At 43.8% G+C, this 25000-nt stretch overlaps 1 protein-coding gene and 26 non-coding genes across 27 annotated transcripts; 1 reads left to right on the top strand and 26 right to left on the bottom strand.

Annotated features, from left to right (window-relative positions):
* Window positions 1-432: 432 nt before the first annotated feature.
* LOC135490494 (U5 spliceosomal RNA) lies at window positions 433-552 on the bottom strand. Its single transcript, XR_010447686.1, has one exon. It is a non-coding gene; the product is annotated as a U5 spliceosomal RNA (small nuclear RNA).
* A 425-nt stretch (window positions 553-977) lies between these two features.
* Window positions 978-1096, bottom strand: LOC135490190 (5S ribosomal RNA). The gene has a single exon (XR_010447402.1). It is a non-coding gene; the product is annotated as a 5S ribosomal RNA (ribosomal RNA).
* An 862-nt stretch (window positions 1097-1958) lies between these two features.
* Window positions 1959-2078, bottom strand: LOC135490495 (U5 spliceosomal RNA). The gene has a single exon (XR_010447687.1). It is a non-coding gene; the product is annotated as a U5 spliceosomal RNA (small nuclear RNA).
* Window positions 2079-2502: 424 nt separating this feature from the next.
* Window positions 2503-2621, bottom strand: LOC135490201 (5S ribosomal RNA). The gene has a single exon (XR_010447413.1). It is a non-coding gene; the product is annotated as a 5S ribosomal RNA (ribosomal RNA).
* An 862-nt stretch (window positions 2622-3483) lies between these two features.
* Window positions 3484-3603, bottom strand: LOC135490496 (U5 spliceosomal RNA). Its single transcript, XR_010447688.1, has one exon. It is a non-coding gene; the product is annotated as a U5 spliceosomal RNA (small nuclear RNA).
* Window positions 3604-4028: 425 nt separating this feature from the next.
* On the bottom strand, window positions 4029-4147 carry LOC135490213 (5S ribosomal RNA). The gene has a single exon (XR_010447425.1). It is a non-coding gene; the product is annotated as a 5S ribosomal RNA (ribosomal RNA).
* Window positions 4148-5009: 862 nt separating this feature from the next.
* On the bottom strand, window positions 5010-5129 carry LOC135490497 (U5 spliceosomal RNA). The gene has a single exon (XR_010447689.1). It is a non-coding gene; the product is annotated as a U5 spliceosomal RNA (small nuclear RNA).
* A 424-nt stretch (window positions 5130-5553) lies between these two features.
* LOC135490224 (5S ribosomal RNA) lies at window positions 5554-5672 on the bottom strand. The gene has a single exon (XR_010447436.1). It is a non-coding gene; the product is annotated as a 5S ribosomal RNA (ribosomal RNA).
* Window positions 5673-6534: 862 nt separating this feature from the next.
* On the bottom strand, window positions 6535-6654 carry LOC135490498 (U5 spliceosomal RNA). The gene has a single exon (XR_010447690.1). It is a non-coding gene; the product is annotated as a U5 spliceosomal RNA (small nuclear RNA).
* Window positions 6655-7079: 425 nt separating this feature from the next.
* LOC135490235 (5S ribosomal RNA) lies at window positions 7080-7198 on the bottom strand. Its single transcript, XR_010447447.1, has one exon. It is a non-coding gene; the product is annotated as a 5S ribosomal RNA (ribosomal RNA).
* Window positions 7199-8060: 862 nt separating this feature from the next.
* LOC135490500 (U5 spliceosomal RNA) lies at window positions 8061-8180 on the bottom strand. Its single transcript, XR_010447692.1, has one exon. It is a non-coding gene; the product is annotated as a U5 spliceosomal RNA (small nuclear RNA).
* Window positions 8181-8604: 424 nt separating this feature from the next.
* LOC135490247 (5S ribosomal RNA) lies at window positions 8605-8723 on the bottom strand. The gene has a single exon (XR_010447458.1). It is a non-coding gene; the product is annotated as a 5S ribosomal RNA (ribosomal RNA).
* An 862-nt stretch (window positions 8724-9585) lies between these two features.
* LOC135490501 (U5 spliceosomal RNA) lies at window positions 9586-9705 on the bottom strand. Its single transcript, XR_010447693.1, has one exon. It is a non-coding gene; the product is annotated as a U5 spliceosomal RNA (small nuclear RNA).
* Window positions 9706-10130: 425 nt separating this feature from the next.
* LOC135490259 (5S ribosomal RNA) lies at window positions 10131-10249 on the bottom strand. The gene has a single exon (XR_010447469.1). It is a non-coding gene; the product is annotated as a 5S ribosomal RNA (ribosomal RNA).
* An 862-nt stretch (window positions 10250-11111) lies between these two features.
* On the bottom strand, window positions 11112-11231 carry LOC135490502 (U5 spliceosomal RNA). The gene has a single exon (XR_010447694.1). It is a non-coding gene; the product is annotated as a U5 spliceosomal RNA (small nuclear RNA).
* A 425-nt stretch (window positions 11232-11656) lies between these two features.
* Window positions 11657-11775, bottom strand: LOC135490511 (5S ribosomal RNA). Its single transcript, XR_010447703.1, has one exon. It is a non-coding gene; the product is annotated as a 5S ribosomal RNA (ribosomal RNA).
* Window positions 11776-14983: 3208 nt separating this feature from the next.
* On the top strand, window positions 14984-17135 carry LOC135489956 (uncharacterized). The gene is made up of 3 exons (XM_064775593.1): window positions 14984-15212; window positions 15380-16283; window positions 16435-17135. Exons 1-3 carry the CDS (start codon window positions 14984-14986, stop codon window positions 16739-16741), a joined length of 1440 nt encoding a protein of 479 aa, XP_064631663.1. The 3' UTR covers window positions 16742-17135.
* Window positions 17136-17820: 685 nt separating this feature from the next.
* On the bottom strand, window positions 17821-17940 carry LOC135490503 (U5 spliceosomal RNA). Its single transcript, XR_010447695.1, has one exon. It is a non-coding gene; the product is annotated as a U5 spliceosomal RNA (small nuclear RNA).
* Window positions 17941-18364: 424 nt separating this feature from the next.
* LOC135490270 (5S ribosomal RNA) lies at window positions 18365-18483 on the bottom strand. Its single transcript, XR_010447480.1, has one exon. It is a non-coding gene; the product is annotated as a 5S ribosomal RNA (ribosomal RNA).
* Window positions 18484-19345: 862 nt separating this feature from the next.
* LOC135490504 (U5 spliceosomal RNA) lies at window positions 19346-19465 on the bottom strand. The gene has a single exon (XR_010447696.1). It is a non-coding gene; the product is annotated as a U5 spliceosomal RNA (small nuclear RNA).
* A 425-nt stretch (window positions 19466-19890) lies between these two features.
* LOC135490282 (5S ribosomal RNA) lies at window positions 19891-20009 on the bottom strand. Its single transcript, XR_010447492.1, has one exon. It is a non-coding gene; the product is annotated as a 5S ribosomal RNA (ribosomal RNA).
* An 862-nt stretch (window positions 20010-20871) lies between these two features.
* Window positions 20872-20991, bottom strand: LOC135490506 (U5 spliceosomal RNA). Its single transcript, XR_010447698.1, has one exon. It is a non-coding gene; the product is annotated as a U5 spliceosomal RNA (small nuclear RNA).
* Window positions 20992-21416: 425 nt separating this feature from the next.
* Window positions 21417-21535, bottom strand: LOC135490293 (5S ribosomal RNA). Its single transcript, XR_010447503.1, has one exon. It is a non-coding gene; the product is annotated as a 5S ribosomal RNA (ribosomal RNA).
* Window positions 21536-22399: 864 nt separating this feature from the next.
* On the bottom strand, window positions 22400-22519 carry LOC135490507 (U5 spliceosomal RNA). Its single transcript, XR_010447699.1, has one exon. It is a non-coding gene; the product is annotated as a U5 spliceosomal RNA (small nuclear RNA).
* Window positions 22520-22944: 425 nt separating this feature from the next.
* LOC135490304 (5S ribosomal RNA) lies at window positions 22945-23063 on the bottom strand. Its single transcript, XR_010447514.1, has one exon. It is a non-coding gene; the product is annotated as a 5S ribosomal RNA (ribosomal RNA).
* Window positions 23064-23925: 862 nt separating this feature from the next.
* LOC135490508 (U5 spliceosomal RNA) lies at window positions 23926-24045 on the bottom strand. The gene has a single exon (XR_010447700.1). It is a non-coding gene; the product is annotated as a U5 spliceosomal RNA (small nuclear RNA).
* Window positions 24046-24470: 425 nt separating this feature from the next.
* LOC135490316 (5S ribosomal RNA) lies at window positions 24471-24589 on the bottom strand. Its single transcript, XR_010447525.1, has one exon. It is a non-coding gene; the product is annotated as a 5S ribosomal RNA (ribosomal RNA).
* Window positions 24590-25000: the final 411 nt, after the last annotated feature.

The following is a 25000-nucleotide window of genomic DNA, read 5'->3' on the forward strand; positions in this document are numbered from 1 at the left end:
AAGCTCATAAAATCGCCAAAGATCCCCCTACACATGGGAACTAAGATCAGGGCGTCAAAGTAAATAGTATTTGGAACCGGTTGGACCCATATATGAACATGGAAATGCCCTGCGTCTTAAGAACTAAATTTCTCTGGGGGGACAAAACGGACCCTGTCCCCACTGTGTAGTGCCACCTATGCGACTTGATTGTCCTTGTCAGACCTGGTGGAATTATTGTGACATTTGTTCCCCGCTCTTCCCTAGAGACTATTGTTCGAGAGACCATACACCTGAAATGCGAGGTCTGAGACAATTGTGCTTGGTGCGCGGTTGGTGCCGATCGTCTTGGTTGCTCGCGTGTGTGCGCGTGTGTCAGGGGGTGGGGGCTATTACTAGTGTATCACTTTCAAGTATGAGATTGGGTGGATCGGTCTTTCTTTGGTATTAACTACCCTGCCGTTGGCAGGGCTATAAAAAATGTCTATAGACTCATTAGAGTGTTCCTCTCCACGGAAATCTTTAGTAAAAGGCGAAAGATTTATGCGTGGGATTGAAGAGAAACCAGAGTGACGTTGTCTCGCCCGAGTTGGATAGAGTTTGCCGAGTTCTTCACCATGTGTTTGGTTTTGGATATAATTGGATGCCTAGTCGTTCTTGAGTCTGTAGACAAAACAAAGATGTTGCAAGCAGAAAACAATTAATGACCAACAATTGACACTATTGCCAAAAATGTTATGATGTTACGCCTTTAAATTTTTAATGATCTGATCAGCATATTATTCAGCTCGTTGTCAGTTATCGCCTCATGTTCGGCTCGCATCCGTGTAGGCCATGCCAATTACGGAGTCTCGAGTAAAAGTCAGACGGCGAAATATGAAAAAAAGAACACGCTAACGTTATCTTACTTTGACCTTTGACCTTTGGCCAGTTCTTTAGCCGTCCCGCCGTGTAGTGATACTGGAAGAATAATGACAAAAATTACGAAAAAACCCAAAAGTCTACAACACGTGGTATTCCGAGGCGGTCACCCATCCACGTACTAACCACGCTCGACGTTGCTTAACTTCGGTGATCGGACGAGAACCGGTGTTTTCAACGTGATATGGTCGTAGACATGAGAGTCAGACTTGTTGGGCTACTTATAACAGTAGGCCAGTGAGGTAAGTATATTTTCGACAGTATACCTGTGACAGTATACTATCAAACCGTTTTAACAGTAGTGGGCCTTCTGTAGCACTGGTTACCAATTGGGAGTCTCGGAATAGTGCAGTTTTCAAGCCAACCGACATTCTGGATCATGGTCAGTAGTGACATCTGTGTATTTGCTTTGCAACTAAACATCTCGAGCTAACTGTGAACGTTTAATTTACACCGGAGTCTTGGCTGAACTCGGTGAAATAAGTTTTTCGCTATATGGCCTAGAATTGAGACGATCATAGTTGACACTCGCACAACTACGCCCAATCTCGCGTGGCAGATGGAAGGTATGTTACATATTGAGGCCAAACTGGGGATTGAGACGCGCTTCACATGGCACAGATTCTAAGCTCATAAAATCGCCAAAGATCCCCCTACACATGGGAACTAAGATCAGGGCGTCAAAGTAAATAGTATTTGGAACCGGTTGGACCCATATATGAACATGGAAACGCCCTGCGTCTTAAGAACTAAATTTCTCTGGGGGGACAAAACGGACCCTGTCCCCACTGTGTAGTGCCACCTATGCGACTTGATTGTCCTTGTCAGACCTGGTGGAATTATTGTGACATTTGTTCCCCGCTCTTCCCTAGAGACTATTGTTCGAGAGACCATACACCTGAAATGCGAGGTCTGAGACAATTGTGCTTGGTGCGCGGTTGGTGCCGATCGTCTTGGTTGCTCGCGTGTGTGCGCGTGTGTCAGGGGGTGGGGGCTATTACTAGTGTATCACTTTCAAGTATGAGATTGGGTGGATCGGTCTTTCTTTGGTATTAACTACCCTGCCGTTGGCAGGGCTATAAAAAATGTCTATAGACTCATTAGAGTGTTCCTCTCCACGGAAATCTTTAGTAAAAGGCGAAAGATTTATGCGTGGGATTGAAGAGAAACCAGAGTGACGTTGTCTCGCCCGAGTTGGATAGAGTTTGCCGAGTTCTTCACCATGTGTTTGGTTTTGGATATAATTGGATGCCTAGTCGTTCTTGAGTCTGTAGACAAAACAAAGATGTTGCAAGCAGAAAACAATTAATGACCAACAATTGACACTATTGCCAAAAACGTTATGATGTTACGTCTTTAAATTTTTAATGATCTGATCAGCATATTATTCAGCTCGTTGTCAGTTATCGCCTCATGTTCGGCTCGCATCCGTGTAGGCCATGCCAATTACGGAGTCTCGAGTAAAAGTCAGACGGCGAAATATGAAAAAAGAACACGCTAACGTTATCTTACTTTGACCTTTGACCTTTGGCCAGTTCTATAGCCGTCCCGCCGTGTAGTGATACTGGAAGAATAATGACAAAAATTACGAAAAAACCCAAAAGTCTACAACACGTGGTATTCCGAGGCGGTCACCCATCCACGTACTAACCACGCTCGACGTTGCTTAACTTCGGTGATCGGACGAGAACCGGTGTTTTCAACGTGATATGGTCGTAGACATGAGAGGCAGACTTGTTGAGCTACTTATAACAGTAGGCCAGTGAGGTAAGTATATTTTCGACAGTATACCTGTGACAGTATACTATCAAACCGTTTTAACAGTAGTGGGCCTTCTGTAGCACTGGTTACCAATTGGGAGTCTCGGAATCGTGCAGTTTTCAAGCCAACCGACATTCTGGATCATGGTCAGTAGTGACATCTGTGTATTTGCTTTGCAACTAAACATCTCGAGCTAACTGTGAACGTTTAATTTACACCGGAGTCTTGGCTGAACTCGGTGAAATAAGTTTTTCGCTATATGGCCTAGAATTGAGACGATCATAGTTGACACTCGCACAACTACGCCCAATCTCGCGTGGCAGATGGAAGGTATGTTACATATTGAGGCCAAACTGGGGATTGAGACGCGCTTCACATGGCACAGATTCTAAGCTCATAAAATCGCCAAAGATCCCCCTACACATGGGAACTAAGATCAGGGCGTCAAAGTAAATAGTATTTGGAACCGGTTGGACCCATATATGAACATGGAAATGCCCTGCGTCTTAAGAACTAAATTTCTCTGGGGGGACAAAACGGACCCTGTCCCCACTGTGTAGTGCCACCTATGCGACTTGATTGTCCTTGTCAGACCTGGTGGAATTATTGTGACATTTGTTCCCCGCTCTTCCCTAGAGACTATTGTTCGAGAGACCATACACCTGAAATGCGAGGTCTGAGACAATTGTGCTTGGTGCGCGGTTGGTGCCGATCGTCTTGGTTGCTCGCGTGTGTGCGCGTGTGTCAGGGGGTGGGGGCTATTACTAGTGTATCACTTTCAAGTATGAGATTGGGTGGATCGGTCTTTCTTTGGTATTAACTACCCTGCCGTTGGCAGGGCTATAAAAAATGTCTATAGACTCATTAGAGTGTTCCTCTCCACGGAAATCTTTAGTAAAAGGCGAAAGATTTATGCGTGGGATTGAAGAGAAACCAGAGTGACGTTGTCTCGCCCGAGTTGGATAGAGTTTGCCGAGTTCTTCACCATGTGTTTGGTTTTGGATATAATTGGATGCCTAGTCGTTCTTGAGTCTGTAGACAAAACAAAGATGTTGCAAGCAGAAAACAATTAATGACCAACAATTGACACTATTGCCAAAAATGTTATGATGTTACGTCTTTAAATTTTTAATGATCTGATCAGCATATTATTCAGCTCGTTGTCAGTTATCGCCTCATGTTCGGCTCGCATCCGTGTAGGCCATGCCAATTACGGAGTCTCGAGTAAAAGTCAGACGGCGAAATATGAAAAAAAGAACACGCTAACGTTATCTTACTTTGACCTTTGACCTTTGGCCAGTTCTTTAGCCGTCCCGCCGTGTAGTGATACTGGAAGAATAATGACAAAAATTACGAAAAAACCCAAAAGTCTACAACACGTGGTATTCCGAGGCGGTCACCCATCCACGTACTAACCACGCTCGACGTTGCTTAACTTCGGTGATCGGACGAGAACCGGTGTTTTCAACGTGATATGGTCGTAGACATGAGAGTCAGACTTGTTGGGCTACTTATAACAGTAGGCCAGTGAGGTAAGTATATTTTCGACAGTATACCTGTGACAGTATACTATCAAACCGTTTTAACAGTAGTGGGCCTTCTGTAGCACTGGTTACCAATTGGGAGTCTCGGAATCGTGCAGTTTTCAAGCCAACCGACATTCTGGATCATGGTCAGTAGTGACATCTGTGTATTTGCTTTGCAACTAAACATCTCGAGCTAACTGTGAACGTTTAATTTACACCGGAGTCTTGGCTGAACTCGGTGAAATAAGTTTTTCGCTATATGGCCTAGAATTGAGACGATCATAGTTGACACTCGCACAACTACGCCCAATCTCGCGTGGCAGATGGAAGGTATGTTACATATTGAGGCCAAACTGGGGATTGAGACGCGCTTCACATGGCACAGATTCTAAGCTCATAAAATCGCCAAAGATCCCCCTACACATGGGAACTAAGATCAGGGCGTCAAAGTAAATAGTATTTGGAACCGGTTGGACCCATATATGAACATGGAAACGCCCTGCGTCTTAAGAACTAAATTTCTCTGGGGGGACAAAACGGACCCTGTCCCCACTGTGTAGTGCCACCTATGCGACTTGATTGTCCTTGTCAGACCTGGTGGAATTATTGTGACATTTGTTCCCCGCTCTTCCCTAGAGACTATTGTTCGAGAGACCATACACCTGAAATGCGAGGTCTGAGACAATTGTGCTTGGTGCGCGGTTGGTGCCGATCGTCTTGGTTGCTCGCGTGTGTGCGCGTGTGTCAGGGGGTGGGGGCTATTACTAGTGTATCACTTTCAAGTATGAGATTGGGTGGATCGGTCTTTCTTTGGTATTAACTACCCTGCCGTTGGCAGGGCTATAAAAAATGTCTATAGACTCATTAGAGTGTTCCTCTCCACGGAAATCTTTAGTAAAAGGCGAAAGATTTATGCGTGGGATTGAAGAGAAACCAGAGTGACGTTGTCTCGCCCGAGTTGGATAGAGTTTGCCGAGTTCTTCACCATGTGTTTGGTTTTGGATATAATTGGATGCCTAGTCGTTCTTGAGTCTGTAGACAAAACAAAGATGTTGCAAGCAGAAAACAATTAATGACCAACAATTGACACTATTGCCAAAAACGTTATGATGTTACGTCTTTAAATTTTTAATGATCTGATCAGCATATTATTCAGCTCGTTGTCAGTTATCGCCTCATGTTCGGCTCGCATCCGTGTAGGCCATGCCAATTACGGAGTCTCGAGTAAAAGTCAGACGGCGAAATATGAAAAAAGAACACGCTAACGTTATCTTACTTTGACCTTTGACCTTTGGCCAGTTCTATAGCCGTCCCGCCGTGTAGTGATACTGGAAGAATAATGACAAAAATTACGAAAAAACCCAAAAGTCTACAACACGTGGTATTCCGAGGCGGTCACCCATCCACGTACTAACCACGCTCGACGTTGCTTAACTTCGGTGATCGGACGAGAACCGGTGTTTTCAACGTGATATGGTCGTAGACATGAGAGGCAGACTTGTTGAGCTACTTATAACAGTAGGCCAGTGAGGTAAGTATATTTTCGACAGTATACCTGTGACAGTATACTATCAAACCGTTTTAACAGTAGTGGGCCTTCTGTAGCACTGGTTACCAATTGGGAGTCTCGGAATCGTGCAGTTTTCAAGCCAACCGACATTCTGGATCATGGTCAGTAGTGACATCTGTGTATTTGCTTTGCAACTAAACATCTCGAGCTAACTGTGAACGTTTAATTTACACCGGAGTCTTGGCTGAACTCGGTGAAATAAGTTTTTCGCTATATGGCCTAGAATTGAGACGATCATAGTTGACACTCGCACAACTACGCCCAATCTCGCGTGGCAGATGGAAGGTATGTTACATATTGAGGCCAAACTGGGGATTGAGACGCGCTTCACATGGCACAGATTCTAAGCTCATAAAATCGCCAAAGATCCCCCTACACATGGGAACTAAGATCAGGGCGTCAAAGTAAATAGTATTTGGAACCGGTTGGACCCATATATGAACATGGAAATGCCCTGCGTCTTAAGAACTAAATTTCTCTGGGGGGACAAAACGGACCCTGTCCCCACTGTGTAGTGCCACCTATGCGACTTGATTGTCCTTGTCAGACCTGGTGGAATTATTGTGACATTTGTTCCCCGCTCTTCCCTAGAGACTATTGTTCGAGAGACCATACACCTGAAATGCGAGGTCTGAGACAATTGTGCTTGGTGCGCGGTTGGTGCCGATCGTCTTGGTTGCTCGCGTGTGTGCGCGTGTGTCAGGGGGTGGGGGCTATTACTAGTGTATCACTTTCAAGTATGAGATTGGGTGGATCGGTCTTTCTTTGGTATTAACTACCCTGCCGTTGGCAGGGCTATAAAAAATGTCTATAGACTCATTAGAGTGTTCCTCTCCACGGAAATCTTTAGTAAAAGGCGAAAGATTTATGCGTGGGATTGAAGAGAAACCAGAGTGACGTTGTCTCGCCCGAGTTGGATAGAGTTTGCCGAGTTCTTCACCATGTGTTTGGTTTTGGATATAATTGGATGCCTAGTCGTTCTTGAGTCTGTAGACAAAACAAAGATGTTGCAAGCAGAAAACAATTAATGACCAACAATTGACACTATTGCCAAAAATGTTATGATGTTACGTCTTTAAATTTTTAATGATCTGATCAGCATATTATTCAGCTCGTTGTCAGTTATCGCCTCATGTTCGGCTCGCATCCGTGTAGGCCATGCCAATTACGGAGTCTCGAGTAAAAGTCAGACGGCGAAATATGAAAAAAAGAACACGCTAACGTTATCTTACTTTGACCTTTGACCTTTGGCCAGTTCTTTAGCCGTCCCGCCGTGTAGTGATACTGGAAGAATAATGACAAAAATTACGAAAAAACCCAAAAGTCTACAACACGTGGTATTCCGAGGCGGTCACCCATCCACGTACTAACCACGCTCGACGTTGCTTAACTTCGGTGATCGGACGAGAACCGGTGTTTTCAACGTGATATGGTCGTAGACATGAGAGTCAGACTTGTTGGGCTACTTATAACAGTAGGCCAGTGAGGTAAGTATATTTTCGACAGTATACCTGTGACAGTATACTATCAAACCGTTTTAACAGTAGTGGGCCTTCTGTAGCACTGGTTACCAATTGGGAGTCTCGGAATCGTGCAGTTTTCAAGCCAACCGACATTCTGGATCATGGTCAGTAGTGACATCTGTGTATTTGCTTTGCAACTAAACATCTCGAGCTAACTGTGAACGTTTAATTTACACCGGAGTCTTGGCTGAACTCGGTGAAATAAGTTTTTCGCTATATGGCCTAGAATTGAGACGATCATAGTTGACACTCGCACAACTACGCCCAATCTCGCGTGGCAGATGGAAGGTATGTTACATATTGAGGCCAAACTGGGGATTGAGACGCGCTTCACATGGCACAGATTCTAAGCTCATAAAATCGCCAAAGATCCCCCTACACATGGGAACTAAGATCAGGGCGTCAAAGTAAATAGTATTTGGAACCGGTTGGACCCATATATGAACATGGAAACGCCCTGCGTCTTAAGAACTAAATTTCTCTGGGGGGACAAAACGGACCCTGTCCCCACTGTGTAGTGCCACCTATGCGACTTGATTGTCCTTGTCAGACCTGGTGGAATTATTGTGACATTTGTTCCCCGCTCTTCCCTAGAGACTATTGTTCGAGAGACCATACACCTGAAATGCGAGGTCTGAGACAATTGTGCTTGGTGCGCGGTTGGTGCCGATCGTCTTGGTTGCTCGCGTGTGTGCGCGTGTGTCAGGGGGTGGGGGCTATTACTAGTGTATCACTTTCAAGTATGAGATTGGGTGGATCGGTCTTTCTTTGGTATTAACTACCCTGCCGTTGGCAGGGCTATAAAAAATGTCTATAGACTCATTAGAGTGTTCCTCTCCACGGAAATCTTTAGTAAAAGGCGAAAGATTTATGCGTGGGATTGAAGAGAAACCAGAGTGACGTTGTCTCGCCCGAGTTGGATAGAGTTTGCCGAGTTCTTCACCATGTGTTTGGTTTTGGATATAATTGGATGCCTAGTCGTTCTTGAGTCTGTAGACAAAACAAAGATGTTGCAAGCAGAAAACAATTAATGACCAACAATTGACACTATTGCCAAAAACGTTATGATGTTACGTCTTTAAATTTTTAATGATCTGATCAGCATATTATTCAGCTCGTTGTCAGTTATCGCCTCATGTTCGGCTCGCATCCGTGTAGGCCATGCCAATTACGGAGTCTCGAGTAAAAGTCAGACGGCGAAATATGAAAAAAGAACACGCTAACGTTATCTTACTTTGACCTTTGACCTTTGGCCAGTTCTATAGCCGTCCCGCCGTGTAGTGATACTGGAAGAATAATGACAAAAATTACGAAAAAACCCAAAAGTCTACAACACGTGGTATTCCGAGGCGGTCACCCATCCACGTACTAACCACGCTCGACGTTGCTTAACTTCGGTGATCGGACGAGAACCGGTGTTTTCAACGTGATATGGTCGTAGACATGAGAGGCAGACTTGTTGAGCTACTTATAACAGTAGGCCAGTGAGGTAAGTATATTTTCGACAGTATACCTGTGACAGTATACTATCAAACCGTTTTAACAGTAGTGGGCCTTCTGTAGCACTGGTTACCAATTGGGAGTCTCGGAATCGTGCAGTTTTCAAGCCAACCGACATTCTGGATCATGGTCAGTAGTGACATCTGTGTATTTGCTTTGCAACTAAACATCTCGAGCTAACTGTGAACGTTTAATTTACACCGGAGTCTTGGCTGAACTCGGTGAAATAAGTTTTTCGCTATATGGCCTAGAATTGAGACGATCATAGTTGACACTCGCACAACTACGCCCAATCTCGCGTGGCAGATGGAAGGTATGTTACATATTGAGGCCAAACTGGGGATTGAGACGCGCTTCACATGGCACAGATTCTAAGCTCATAAAATCGCCAAAGATCCCCCTACACATGGGAACTAAGATCAGGGCGTCAAAGTAAATAGTATTTGGAACCGGTTGGACCCATATATGAACATGGAAATGCCCTGCGTCTTAAGAACTAAATTTCTCTGGGGGGACAAAACGGACCCTGTCCCCACTGTGTAGTGCCACCTATGCGACTTGATTGTCCTTGTCAGACCTGGTGGAATTATTGTGACATTTGTTCCCCGCTCTTCCCTAGAGACTATTGTTCGAGAGACCATACACCTGAAATGCGAGGTCTGAGACAATTGTGCTTGGTGCGCGGTTGGTGCCGATCGTCTTGGTTGCTCGCGTGTGTGCGCGTGTGTCAGGGGGTGGGGGCTATTACTAGTGTATCACTTTCAAGTATGAGATTGGGTGGATCGGTCTTTCTTTGGTATTAACTACCCTGCCGTTGGCAGGGCTATAAAAAATGTCTATAGACTCATTAGAGTGTTCCTCTCCACGGAAATCTTTAGTAAAAGGCGAAAGATTTATGCGTGGGATTGAAGAGAAACCAGAGTGACGTTGTCTCGCCCGAGTTGGATAGAGTTTGCCGAGTTCTTCACCATGTGTTTGGTTTTGGATATAATTGGATGCCTAGTCGTTCTTGAGTCTGTAGACAAAACAAAGATGTTGCAAGCAGAAAACAATTAATGACCAACAATTGACACTATTGCCAAAAATGTTATGATGTTACGTCTTTAAATTTTTAATGATCTGATCAGCATATTATTCAGCTCGTTGTCAGTTATCGCCTCATGTTCGGCTCGCATCCGTGTAGGCCATGCCAATTACGGAGTCTCGAGTAAAAGTCAGACGGCGAAATATGAAAAAAAGAACACGCTAACGTTATCTTACTTTGACCTTTGACCTTTGGCCAGTTCTTTAGCCGTCCCGCCGTGTAGTGATACTGGAAGAATAATGACAAAAATTACGAAAAAACCCAAAAGTCTACAACACGTGGTATTCCGAGGCGGTCACCCATCCACGTACTAACCACGCTCGACGTTGCTTAACTTCGGTGATCGGACGAGAACCGGTGTTTTCAACGTGATATGGTCGTAGACATGAGAGTCAGACTTGTTGGGCTACTTATAACAGTAGGCCAGTGAGGTAAGTATATTTTCGACAGTATACCTGTGACAGTATACTATCAAACCGTTTTAACAGTAGTGGGCCTTCTGTAGCACTGGTTACCAATTGGGAGTCTCGGAATCGTGCAGTTTTCAAGCCAACCGACATTCTGGATCATGGTCAGTAGTGACATCTGTGTATTTGCTTTGCAACTAAACATCTCGAGCTAACTGTGAACGTTTAATTTACACCGGAGTCTTGGCTGAACTCGGTGAAATAAGTTTTTCGCTATATGGCCTAGAATTGAGACGATCATAGTTGACACTCGCACAACTACGCCCAATCTCGCGTGGCAGATGGAAGGTATGTTACATATTGAGGCCAAACTGGGGATTGAGACGCGCTTCACATGGCACAGATTCTAAGCTCATAAAATCGCCAAAGATCCCCCTACACATGGGAACTAAGATCAGGGCGTCAAAGTAAATAGTATTTGGAACCGGTTGGACCCATATATGAACATGGAAACGCCCTGCGTCTTAAGAACTAAATTTCTCTGGGGGGACAAAACGGACCCTGTCCCCACTGTGTAGTGCCACCTATGCGACTTGATTGTCCTTGTCAGACCTGGTGGAATTATTGTGACATTTGTTCCCCGCTCTTCCCTAGAGACTATTGTTCGAGAGACCATACACCTGAAATGCGAGGTCTGAGACAATTGTGCTTGGTGCGCGGTTGGTGCCGATCGTCTTGGTTGCTCGCGTGTGTGCGCGTGTGTCAGGGGGTGGGGGCTATTACTAGTGTATCACTTTCAAGTATGAGATTGGGTGGATCGGTCTTTCTTTGGTATTAACTACCCTGCCGTTGGCAGGGCTATAAAAAATGTCTATAGACTCATTAGAGTGTTCCTCTCCACGGAAATCTTTAGTAAAAGGCGAAAGATTTATGCGTGGGATTGAAGAGAAACCAGAGTGACGTTGTCTCGCCCGAGTTGGATAGAGTTTGCCGAGTTCTTCACCATGTGTTTGGTTTTGGATATAATTGGATGCCTAGTCGTTCTTGAGTCTGTAGACAAAACAAAGATGTTGCAAGCAGAAAACAATTAATGACCAACAATTGACACTATTGCCAAAAACGTTATGATGTTACGTCTTTAAATTTTTAATGATCTGATCAGCATATTATTCAGCTCGTTGTCAGTTATCGCCTCATGTTCGGCTCGCATCCGTGTAGGCCATGCCAATTACGGAGTCTCGAGTAAAAGTCAGACGGCGAAATATGAAAAAAAGAACACGCTAACGTTATCTTTCTTTGACCTTTGACCTTTGGCCAGTTCTATAGCCGTCCCGCCGTGTAGTGATACTGGAAGAATAATGACAAAAATTACGAAAAAACCCAAAAGTCTACAACACATGGTATTCCGAGGCGGTCACCCATCCACGTACTAACCACGCTCGACGTTGCTTAACTTCGGTGATCGGACGAGAACCGGTGTTTTCAACGTGATATGGTCGTAGACATGAGAGTCAGACTTGTTGGGCTACTTATAACAGTAGGCCAGTGAGGTAAGTATATTTTCGACAGTATACCTGTGACAGTATACTATCAAACCGTTTTAACAGTAGTGGGCCTTCTGTAGCACTGGTTACCAATTGGGTGTCTCGGAATCGTGCAGTTTTCAAGCCAACCGACATTCTGGATCATGGTCAGTAGTGACATCTGTGTATTTGCTTTGCACCTAAACATCTCGAGCTAACTGTGAACGTTTAATTTACACCGGAGTCATGGCTGAACTCGGTGAAATAAGTTTTTCACTATATGTGACCCAACACCACGAAATGAGTCGCTTTGCGCACCTATTGATTTTGCGCTACGGGCCGTCAAAGGCATCATGTATCAAAATATTAATAAATTTTTCAGATTTTTTTTAATGAATAAATTATACATTCAATGACCATTATTACACATCAACACAGCAAAAGTTTAGTTTGCATCCACTAAAGTACTTAAATCCTGCATTTGATGAAGAGTACACAGTTCCAAATTGGTTAATTAGTGCAGAAAACAATGAAAATTGCAACTTTTTAGCGTAACTTTACAAATGTTTACAACCACGCTATCATCACGTGTCGTATATCAAAATGCAGATCTTGGCTTTGATTTTCCAAATATGGAATAATAAATTCAAATATTCACGGCTATCTACCAATAAGAGCCTTGGATACAAGTTATCCAAAGTATCAACAAAGCACCCAAGCCGAAGGCATTTCGTAACATGCACGCTGATTGGCCCAATCCCGATTCAAAACGAGGTTCTTCAATGGCGGCGCCCATGGCTTAGAGAAACTGAGTGACTATTTCTGCAATACATATCGATTTTTACCCATCAAAATGGCTCTAAGTAAGAAAAAGAAGGTTGCTACGGCTTTGAATGATATTCGGGATTATAACATGCTGAACATTTCGGCCCCTGACTTTGTTTTAGCGACGATAAATGATTATTTTCTTGAGGAGTCTGATTCGGAGTCCGACAAAGCTGATACTGATAGTGATTCAGACTCTGAAATGCTTGAAGGTACAAATGAAAACAGCGTTGGTGATGATGAATTGGTTGCTAACAACTTGACTGAAACATTTAATGTTGGAGAGTTAGACCCTGAGCTGTTGGAAATGGTTGAAGATGCAGCAAACAACGTGTTGGTGCATGCAGACAATGTTCATGATGATGGTGGTGCACCTGCTGGTTCAGATTCTGATGATGATGATGATGGACCCCTTCTAGAGGACATGCAGGATGCTGTGGGCTTACGAGAGGGTGCCGCCTTCAGTGATACAGATGCAGATCTTGAGGCTGTTATGAAATTTAGTTGTGGGTGCAAGAAGTTCAAAGAAGGACAGTGCATCAAACAGTTTGACGATCGCTGGATAGTTGCACTCCGTCGCAACATGATGGAGTTTACGTCGGCTGAAAAAGATCTGGTATTGATGGCAACCCTGAGGGTGAACTTTAACAACTCGGAGAAAAGAGTCAACCACAAACATGGTCCTGTTGATAAGGATTGACTGCAACCGAACAACCAGTATGTTATTGAAGGAAAGTCTGTCTGCCGTTCAGCCTTCAAGTTCATGCACAAGTGAGTATGATAACATGACTGATCAGGGTCAGGATATTGATTGTAAAATAATGTTAAATACAACTTCCCAGCTATCTTAATATCTGTCTTATAGTACAGAGAAGTGGATTAGCATCTTGAAACCTACCTTTAGTGAAGAAGATGGCAATAAGAAATGAAACGGCCAGGGGCCATTGTGCTCACCGTATAGATATTTGGTGCTTTGTAATTCATCGAGATTAAGAAACATTGTACATGTATAGTATATAGGTCAAACCAAAGTCGGTATGACATGTGATGTATCGTTGCTTGGAGTAAGTACCATAAGAATATCATCAAAAACAAGTCAATAATAAACGAGATATTGCACTTTTTACCTATTTTAGTTTTGGCCTCCTGGTGGCCGAGTTGAGTACCAGATCAAATCGAAATTCGGTGTCCGAGGTTACATGACGTAGGGAGTCATGTGTATCAAATTTCAAGTTCAAAGCTTTAGTGGTTAAGAAACGTGCCATAGTTACAATCAACGACAAATTTACGCCATTTGACCTCTGTGACCTTGAAAAGCAGGTCAGATCAAAAACTCATATGATATGTGATGTATCCTTGCTAGGAGAACCTACCATAAAAATGTTATTGAAAACGAATCACTAAAAATAAGCAAGATATTGCACTTCTTACTTTTTCCATTATGGCCCCCTGGTGGCCGATTAAAGAATCAGATCGAGCCAAAATTTGGCATCAGAGGTTATCTGATGTAGGGGGTTATATGCACCAAGTTTCAAGTTCATAGCTTTAGTGGTTAAGAAACGTGCCATAGTTTACACTCTAACGGCCAATTTACGCCATATGACCTCTGTGACCTTGAAAAGTAGGTCAAATTGAAAACCCGTCAGATATGTGATGTATTCTTCCTAAGGGTACCTACCATAAAAATTTTATCGAAAACAAGTCACTTATAAGCGAGATATCACACTTTTTAGATTTCCACTTTTGGCCCCCTGGTGGCAAAGTTGAGAATCAGATCAAACTGAAATTCAGCACCAGAGGCTATGTGATATAGGGGGTTATATATACCAAGTTTCAAGTTCATAGCTTTAGTGGTTAAGAAACGTGCCATAGTTTACACTCTAACGGCCAATTTACGCCATATGACCTCTGTGACCTTGAAAAGTAGGTCAAATTAAAAACCCGTATGATATAAGATGTATATTTGCTATGAGTACCTACAACAAAAGTTTCATCGAAAACAAGTCACTAATAAGCGAGATATCACACTTTTTAGATATCCACATTTGGCCCCCTGGTGGCCAAGTAGAAAATCAGATCGGACAGAAATTTAGTGTCACGGGTCATCTGACCTAGGGGGTCATGTGTACAAAGTTTTAAGTTCATAGGCCTAGCGGTTAAGAAACGTGCCACTGTTTTTGAACTAGGATACGACGGACGACGACGACGACGACGACGACGACGACGACGACGGACGACGGACACTGCGGTATTGTATAGACTCCCCTACGGTGAGCCAATCAGATTTGATATGGCTTTCATTTCTTTTCCAGCATCAGCCAGAACAAGCTAACAGCTTGCATTGCAAGTTATAAGACAAAGGGGATGTGCCATAGGGAGAAGAAAGCAGGTGGTCGTAAATTCAATCGTCGTGCCCTCACGTATGAAGATACTCAGCGAATCAACACATTCCTGATCAACTTTGCTGAACAGTATGCCCTCGTCCTCCCAGGCCGCGTACCAGGTTTCAAGAGAGCAGATCTCAAGCTTCTACCCTCTTGTGAAACGAAGGTATCGATATGGAGAAAATACTGCAAGGCTGTAACTGATCTAGGTATGTTGTAAAGCTCAGATTTATTTCTGATAGACACTTTTAACCTGATTATAGATTAAATTTCAGGTTTTTTACATGAATTAGAAACTAATTTCATCAGTTTCAGAAGAAAAAAATAATCTCTATTTCACGAAAAATAACAGTCAACTTTCATCTATTACTTACAGGTCATCGAACTGCCAAACTGAGTGCCTTCAAGTCAGTATGGAAGAGTGTTGCACCTCACATTGTGAAGACCAAACCGATGACGGACTTGTGTGGGGATTGCCAACTGAACAACTACAAGATATATCGTAGTGCAAATCTCCCCAACTGTGTGAAGGATGCAAAGTTACGGAAGCAGGAGGAGCACCTCAGGATCGTTGAACAGGAACGAGATGTTTTGCGGGCCATGACCAACGAGGCCAAGAAAACAGTAGCTGAGCTTGGTATAGTGACCCTATCTGCGAGTGAACCTTGCTCCAAGGATATTTCTATGCATTACAGTTTTGACTTTGCCCAGCAAGTCCACTACCCATACAGTCCTTACCAACCAGGGCCAATCTATTTTCTTACACCGAGGAAGTGTGCCATTTTCGGGGTCTGCTGTGAAGCACTCCCACAGCAGATCAACTACTTGATTGATGAGGGTATGGCGTCATCAAAAGGTTCGAATGCAGTGATATCTTATGTTCACCATTTCCTTGGAAATTACGGCTTAGGTGAAAAACATGCGGACTTACATTGTGATAATTGCTCTGGACAGAACAAAAATAAGTTTGTTGTGTGGTACCTGCTATGGCGAGTCATGAATGGATATCATGACTCTATCACTATGAACTTCTTGATCGCCGGCCATACGAAGTTTGCACCAGATTGGTGTTTTGGGCTTTTCAAGCAACGGTTTCGGAGATGCGAGATGAACACTCTGAATGACATCGCTGATGCAGTCACTACAAGCGCAAATGCAAACCGACCTCAGCTGGTGGGAAATGAACAAGGAGAGTCTTATGTCAACATGTACGATTGGCAGGAATTCCTGAAGCCTTTCTTCAAGCCGCTGGATGGAATCAAATCGTTGCATGTCGTGAGGCAAGTCATCTTAAAATTTCACCAAACAAAAACAAATGAAAAAGTCTACTATCATTTGTATGCACCTGATGAGACCAAAACTTTATTTGAGATGAATACTTTAAGAATATTTGGTGGTTTTATTAAAGTTTGCTTTACCATTATTTTTCAGGTTTGATAGTAGACATCCTGGTGTTGTTTTCACGAAGGAACTGTCCTCAGACACAGTGGAAAAAGCCGTCCAACTGCTCAAGAACGTTAATCACCTTCCACCACGTGAACTCCCAACTCGTTTGAAACCACCTGGATTAGACTTTGCACGCCAGAAGTATCTTTTCGACAAGATACGGGATTACTGCATGAGTGAGGACTCGAAAGACATTGTTTGTCCCAAGCCGGTAGCTGTAGCAGCAGCAGATGACAGTTCAGATGGTGAGGAATATAGAGCTCCACCTCAGAAGAAGGGACGAAAGAAATAATGTATATTATTTGATGATAAATTTGTGTTTTCAATGGAATGTGTAGTTCATGAGAAATGGAAGAAAAAAAAAATTTCAAGAATTTATTTTCATGAAATTTTTTTTTTTTTTTTTAATGTTGGCCGCCAGTGTGCACTCTTTGATGACTAGTTTTGCTGTTGATTTCAGATTTGAAAATTGAAAATAGCACATTTTTCTTGCATAAACTGTTGCATATACTAGTTATGAAAAGAATTAAACAAGTTTTATGGACTCATTGTGATGGTTGCTATGGACTTTTTACTAGTATTGATGCCTCACCTTCAGGTCCATTTTTCTCCTTTTCTTCCTCAAAATAAAAGCGGCTTAGACAGTGTGCAATCCCGAATATGATTTGTCATAACTCTGTAAATATTTGAGCTATAATAAAACTTTTGATATCATTTTGAAGCTTAGATTCTCTGCTTTCTGTTGGTATTTGTAATTCATTTTTGCCAATTTGCTCCAAGTGACTCATTTTGTGGTGTTGGGTCACATATGGCCGAGAATTGTGACGATCATAGTTGACACTCGCACAACTACGCCCAATCTCGCGTGGCAGATGGAAGGTATGTTACATATTGAGGCCAAACTGGGGATTGAGACGCGCTTCACATGGCACAGATTCTAAGCTCATAAAATCGCCAAAGATCCCCCTACACATGGGAACTAAGATCAGGGCGTCAAAGTAAATAGTATTTGGAACCGGTTGGACCCATATATGAACATGGAAATGCCCTGCGTCTTAAGAACTAAATTTCTCTGGGGGGACAAAACGGACCCTGTCCCCACTGTGTAGTGCCACCTATGCGACTTGATTGTCCTTGTCAGACCTGGTGGAATTATTGTGACATTTGTTCCCCGCTCTTCCCTAGAGACTATTGTTCGAGAGACCATACACCTGAAATGCGAGGTCTGAGACAATTGTGCTTGGTGCGCGGTTGGTGCCGATCGTCTTGGTTGCTCGCGTGTGTGCGCGTGTGTCAGGGGGTGGGGGCTATTACTAGTGTATCACTTTCAAGTATGAGATTGGGTGGATCGGTCTTTCTTTGGTATTAACTACCCTGCCGTTGGCAGGGCTATAAAAAATGTCTATAGACTCATTAGAGTGTTCCTCTCCACGGAAATCTTTAGTAAAAGGCGAAAGATTTATGCGTGGGATTGAAGAGAAACCAGAGTGACGTTGTCTCGCCCGAGTTGGATAGAGTTTGCCGAGTTCTTCACCATGTGTTTGGTTTTGGATATAATTGGATGCCTAGTCGTTCTTGAGTCTGTAGACAAAACAAAGATGTTGCAAGCAGAAAACAATTAATGACCAACAATTGACACTATTGCCAAAAACGTTATGATGTTACGTCTTTAAATTTTTAATGATCTGATCAGCATATTATTCAGCTCGTTGTCAGTTATCGCCTCATGTTCGGCTCGCATCCGTGTAGGCCATGCCAATTACGGAGTCTCGAGTAAAAGTCAGACGGCGAAATATGAAAAAAGAACACGCTAACGTTATCTTACTTTGACCTTTGACCTTTGGCCAGTTCTATAGCCGTCCCGCCGTGTAGTGATACTGGAAGAATAATGACAAAAATTACGAAAAAACCCAAAAGTCTACAACACGTGGTATTCCGAGGCGGTCACCCATCCACGTACTAACCACGCTCGACGTTGCTTAACTTCGGTGATCGGACGAGAACCGGTGTTTTCAACGTGATATGGTCGTAGACATGAGAGGCAGACTTGTTGAGCTACTTATAACAGTAGGCCAGTGAGGTAAGTATATTTTCGACAGTATACCTGTGACAGTATACTATCAAACCGTTTTAACAGTAGTGGGCCTTCTGTAGCACTGGTTACCAATTGGGAGTCTCGGAATCGTGCAGTTTTCAAGCCAACCGACATTCTGGATCATGGTCAGTAGTGACATCTGTGTATTTGCTTTGCAACTAAACATCTCGAGCTAACTGTGAACGTTTAATTTACACCGGAGTCTTGGCTGAACTCGGTGAAATAAGTTTTTCGCTATATGGCCTAGAATTGAGACGATCATAGTTGACACTCGCACAACTACGCCCAATCTCGCGTGGCAGATGGAAGGTATGTTACATATTGAGGCCAAACTGGGGATTGAGACGCGCTTCACATGGCACAGATTCTAAGCTCATAAAATCGCCAAAGATCCCCCTACACATGGGAACTAAGATCAGGGCGTCAAAGTAAATAGTATTTGGAACCGGTTGGACCCATATATGAACATGGAAATGCCCTGCGTCTTAAGAACTAAATTTCTCTGGGGGGACAAAACGGACCCTGTCCCCACTGTGTAGTGCCACCTATGCGACTTGATTGTCCTTGTCAGACCTGGTGGAATTATTGTGACATTTGTTCCCCGCTCTTCCCTAGAGACTATTGTTCGAGAGACCATACACCTGAAATGCGAGGTCTGAGACAATTGTGCTTGGTGCGCGGTTGGTGCCGATCGTCTTGGTTGCTCGCGTGTGTGCGCGTGTGTCAGGGGGTGGGGGCTATTACTAGTGTATCACTTTCAAGTATGAGATTGGGTGGATCGGTCTTTCTTTGGTATTAACTACCCTGCCGTTGGCAGGGCTATAAAAAATGTCTATAGACTCATTAGAGTGTTCCTCTCCACGGAAATCTTTAGTAAAAGGCGAAAGATTTATGCGTGGGATTGAAGAGAAACCAGAGTGACGTTGTCTCGCCCGAGTTGGATAGAGTTTGCCGAGTTCTTCACCATGTGTTTGGTTTTGGATATAATTGGATGCCTAGTCGTTCTTGAGTCTGTAGACAAAACAAAGATGTTGCAAGCAGAAAACAATTAATGACCAACAATTGACACTATTGCCAAAAATGTTATGATGTTACGTCTTTAAATTTTTAATGATCTGATCAGCATATTATTCAGCTCGTTGTCAGTTATCGCCTCATGTTCGGCTCGCATCCGTGTAGGCCATGCCAATTACGGAGTCTCGAGTAAAAGTCAGACGGCGAAATATGAAAAAAAGAACACGCTAACGTTATCTTACTTTGACCTTTGACCTTTGGCCAGTTCTTTAGCCGTCCCGCCGTGTAGTGATACTGGAAGAATAATGACAAAAATTACGAAAAAACCCAAAAGTCTACAACACGTGGTATTCCGAGGCGGTCACCCATCCACGTACTAACCACGCTCGACGTTGCTTAACTTCGGTGATCGGACGAGAACCGGTGTTTTCAACGTGATATGGTCGTAGACATGAGAGTCAGACTTGTTGGGCTACTTATAACAGTAGGCCAGTGAGGTAAGTATATTTTCGACAGTATACCTGTGACAGTATACTATCAAACCGTTTTAACAGTAGTGGGCCTTCTGTAGCACTGGTTACCAATTGGGAGTCTCGGAATCGTGCAGTTTTCAAGCCAACCGACATTCTGGATCATGGTCAGTAGTGACATCTGTGTATTTGCTTTGCAACTAAACATCTCGAGCTAACTGTGAACGTTTAATTTACACCGGAGTCTTGGCTGAACTCGGTGAAATAAGTTTTTCGCTATATGGCCTAGAATTGAGACGATCATAGTTGACACTCGCACAACTACGCCCAATCTCGCGTGGCAGATGGAAGGTATGTTACATATTGAGGCCAAACTGGGGATTGAGACGCGCTTCACATGGCACAGATTCTAAGCTCATAAAATCGCCAAAGATCCCCCTACACATGGGAACTAAGATCAGGGCGTCAAAGTAAATAGTATTTGGAACCGGTTGGACCCATATATGAACATGGAAACGCCCTGCGTCTTAAGAACTAAATTTCTCTGGGGGGACAAAACGGACCCTGTCCCCACTGTGTAGTGCCACCTATGCGACTTGATTGTCCTTGTCAGACCTGGTGGAATTATTGTGACATTTGTTCCCCGCTCTTCCCTAGAGACTATTGTTCGAGAGACCATACACCTGAAATGCGAGGTCTGAGACAATTGTGCTTGGTGCGCGGTTGGTGCCGATCGTCTTGGTTGCTCGCGTGTGTGCGCGTGTGTCAGGGGGTGGGGGCTATTACTAGTGTATCACTTTCAAGTATGAGATTGGGTGGATCGGTCTTTCTTTGGTATTAACTACCCTGCCGTTGGCAGGGCTATAAAAAATGTCTATAGACTCATTAGAGTGTTCCTCTCCACGGAAATCTTTAGTAAAAGGCGAAAGATTTATGCGTGGGATTGAAGAGAAACCAGAGTGACGTTGTCTCGCCCGAGTTGGATAGAGTTTGCCGAGTTCTTCACCATGTGTTTGGTTTTGGATATAATTGGATGCCTAGTCGTTCTTGAGTCTGTAGACAAAACAAAGATTTTGCAAGCAGAAAACAATTAATGACCAACAATTGACACTATTGCCAAAAACGTTATGATGTTACGTCTTTAAATTTTTAATGATCTGATCAGCATATTATTCAGCTCGTTGTCAGTTATCGCCTCATGTTCGGCTCGCATCCGTGTAGGCCATGCCAATTACGGAGTCTCGAGTAAAAGTCAGACGGCGAAATATGAAAAAAAGAACACGCTAACGTTATCTTTCTTTGACCTTTGACCTTTGGCCAGTTCTATAGCCGTCCCGCCGTGTAGTGATACTGGAAGAATAATGACAAAAATTACGAAAAAACCCAAAAGTCTACAACACGTGGTATTCCGAGGCGGTCACCCATCCACGTACTAACCACGCTCGACGTTGCTTAACTTCGGTGATCGGACGAGAACCGGTGTTTTCAACGTGATATGGTCGTAGACATGAGAGTCAGACTTGTTGGGCTACTTATAACAGTAGGCCAGTGAGGTAAGTATATTTTCGACAGTATACCTGTGACAGTATACTATATCAAACCGTTTTAACAGTAGTGGGCCTTCTGTAGCACTGGTTACCAATTGGGTGTCTCGGAATCGTGCAGTTTTCAAGCCAACCGACATTCTGGATCATGGTCAGTAGTGACATCTGTGTATTTGCTTTGCAACTAAACATCTCGAGCTAACTGTGAACGTTTAATTTACACCGGAGTCATGGCTGAACTCGGTGAAATAAGTTTTTCACTATATGGCCGAGAATTGTGACGATCATAGTTGACACTCGCACAACTACGCCCAATCTCGCGTGGCAGATGGAAGGTATGTTACATATTGAGGCCAAACTGGGGATTGAGACGCGCTTCACATGGCACAGATTCTAAGCTCATAAAATCGCCAAAGATCCCCCTACACATGGGAACTAAGATCAGGGCGTCAAAGTAAATAGTATTTGGAACCGGTTGGACCCATATATGAACATGGAAACGCCCTGCGTCTTAAGAACTAAATTTCTCTGGGGGGACAAAACGGACCCTGTCCCCACTGTGTAGTGCCACCTATGCGACTTGATTGTCCTTGTCAGACCTGGTGGAATTATTGTGACATTTGTTCCCCGCTCTTCCCTAGAGACTATTGTTCGAGAGACCATACACCTGAAATGCGAGGTCTGAGACAATTGTGCTTGGTGCGCGGTTGGTGCCGATCGTCTTGGTTGCTCGCGTGTGTGCGCGTGTGTCAGGGGGTGGGGGCTATTACTAGTGTATCACTTTCAAGTATGAGATTGGGTGGATCGGTCTTTCTTTGGTATTAACTACCCTGCCGTTGGCAGGGCTATAAAAAATGTCTATAGACTCATTAGAGTGTTCCTCTCCACGGAAATCTTTAGTAAAAGGCGAAAGATTTATGCGTGGGATTGAAGAGAAACCAGAGTGACGTTGTCTCGCCCGAGTTGGATAGAGTTTGCCGAGTTCTTCACCATGTGTTTGGTTTTGGATATAATTGGATGCCTAGTCGTTCTTGAGTCTGTAGACAAAACAAAGATGTTGCAAGCAGAAAACAATTAATGACCAACAATTGACACTATTGCCAAAAACGTTATGATGTTACGTCTTTAAATTTTTAATGATCTGATCAGCATATTATTCAGCTCGTTGTCAGTTATCGCCTCATGTTCGGCTCGCATCCGTGTAGGCCATGCCAATTACGGAGTCTCGAGTAAAAGTCAGACGGCGAAATATGAAAAAAAGAACACGCTAACGTTATCTTTCTTTGACCTTTGACCTTTGGCCAGTTCTATAGCCGTCCCGCCGTGTAGTGATACTGGAAGAATAATGACAAAAATTACGAAAAAACCCAAAAGTCTACAACACGTGGTATTCCGAGGCGGTCACCCATCCACGTACTAACCACGCTCGACGTTGCTTAACTTCGGTGATCGGACGAGAACCGGTGTTTTCAACGTGATATGGTCGTAGACATGAGAGTCAGACTTGTTGGGCTACTTATAACAGTAGGCCAGTGAGGTAAGTATATTTTCGACAGTATACCTGTGACAGTATACTATCAAACCGTTTTAACAGTAGTGGGCCTTCTGTAGCACTGGTTACCAATTGGGAGTCTCGGAATCGTGCAGTTTTCAAGCCAACCGACATTCTGGATCATGGTCAGTAGTGACATCTGTGTATTTGCTTTGCAACTAAACATCTCGAGCTAACTGTGAACGTTTAATTTACACCGGAGTCATGGCTGAACTCGGTGAAATAAGTTTTTCACTATATGGCCGAGAATTGTGACGATCATAGTTGACACTCGCACAACTACGCCCAATCTCGCGTGGCAGATGGAAGGTATGTTACATATTGAGGCCAAACTGGGGATTGAGACGCGCTTCACATGGCACAGATTCTAAGCTCATAAAATCGCCAAAGATCCCCCTACACATGGGAACTAAGATCAGGGCGTCAAAGTAAATAGTATTTGGAACCGGTTGGACCCATATATGAACATGGAAACGCCCTGCGTCTTAAGAACTAAATTTCTCTGGGGGGACAAAACGGACCCTGTCCCCACTGTGTAGTGCCACCTATGCGACTTGATTGTCCTTGTCAGACCTGGTGGAATTATTGTGACATTTGTTCCCCGCTCTTCCCTAGAGACTATTGTTCGAGAGACCATACACCTGAAATGCGAGGTCTGAGACAATTGTGCTTAGTGCGCGGTTGGTGCCGATCGTCTTGGTTGCTCGCGTGTGTGCGCGTGTGTCAGGGGGTGGGGGCTATTACTAGTGTATCACTTTCAAGTATGAGATTGGGTGGATCGGTCTTTCTTTGGTATTAACTACCCTGCCGTTGGCAGGGCTATAAAAAATGTCTATAGACTCATTAGAGTGTTCCTCTCCACGGAAATCTTTAGTAAAAGGCGAAAGATTTATGCGTGGGATTGAAGAGAAACCAGAGTGACGTTGTCTCGCCCGAGTTGGATAGAGTTTGCCGAGTTCTTCACCATGTGTTTGGTTTTGGATATAATTGGATGCCTAGTCGTTCTTGAGTCTGTAGACAAAACAAAGATGTTGCAAGCAGAAAACAATTAATGACCAACAATTGACACTATTGCCAAAAACGTTATGATGTTACGTCTTTAAATTTTTAATGATCTGATCAGCATATTATTCAGCTCGTTGTCAGTTATCGCCTCATGTTCGGCTCGCATCCGTGTAGGCCATGCCAATTACGGAGTCTCGAGTAAAAGTCAGACGGCGAAATATGAAAAAAAGAACACGCTAACGTTATCTTTCTTTGACCTTTGACCTTTGGCCAGTTCTATAGCCGTCCCGCCGTGTAGTGATACTGGAAGAATAATGACAAAAATTACGAAAAAACCCAAAAGTCTACAACACGTGGTATTCCGAGGCGGTCACCCATCCACGTACTAACCACGCTCGACGTTGCTTAACTTCGGTGATCGGACGAGAACCGGTGTTTTCAACGTGATATGGTCGTAGACATGAGAGTCAGACTTGTTGGGCTACTTATAACAGTAGGCCAGTGAGGTAAGTATATTTTCGACAGTATACCTGTGACAGTATACTATCAAACCGTTTTAACAGTAGTGGGCCTTCTGTAGCACTGGTTACCAATTGGGAGTCTCGGAATCGTGCAGTTTTCAAGCCAACCGACATTCTGGATCATGGTCAGTAGTGACATCTGTGTATTTGCTTTGCAACTAAACATCTCGAGCTAACTGTGAACGTTTAATTTACACCGGAGTCATGGCTGAACTCGGTGAAATAAGTTTTTCACTATATGGCCGAGAATTGTGACGATCATAGTTGACACTCGCACAACTACGCCCAATCTCGCGTGGCAGATGGAAGGTATGTTACATATTGAGGCCAAACTGGGGATTGAGACGCGC

Source organism: Lineus longissimus, chromosome 6 (genome assembly GCF_910592395.1).
Source record: "Lineus longissimus chromosome 6, tnLinLong1.2, whole genome shotgun sequence".
In the NCBI taxonomy this organism is placed as follows: domain Eukaryota; kingdom Metazoa; phylum Nemertea; class Pilidiophora; order Heteronemertea; family Lineidae; genus Lineus; species Lineus longissimus.

What these genes read in the sequence shown, in the direction of transcription:
- LOC135489956 (XM_064775593.1), top strand. Translation starts at nt 14,984, where the DNA reads ATGTGCCATAGGGAGAAGAAAGCAGGTGGTCGTAAATTCAATCGTCGT. An exon ending in CAAGGCTGTAACTGATCTAG is followed by an intron (nt 15,213 to 15,379) that starts GTATGTTGTAAA and finishes TATTACTTACAG; the next exon opens with GTCATCGAACTGCCAAACTG. An exon ending in AAATCGTTGCATGTCGTGAG is followed by an intron (nt 16,284 to 16,434) that starts GCAAGTCATCTT and finishes ATTATTTTTCAG; the next exon opens with GTTTGATAGTAGACATCCTG.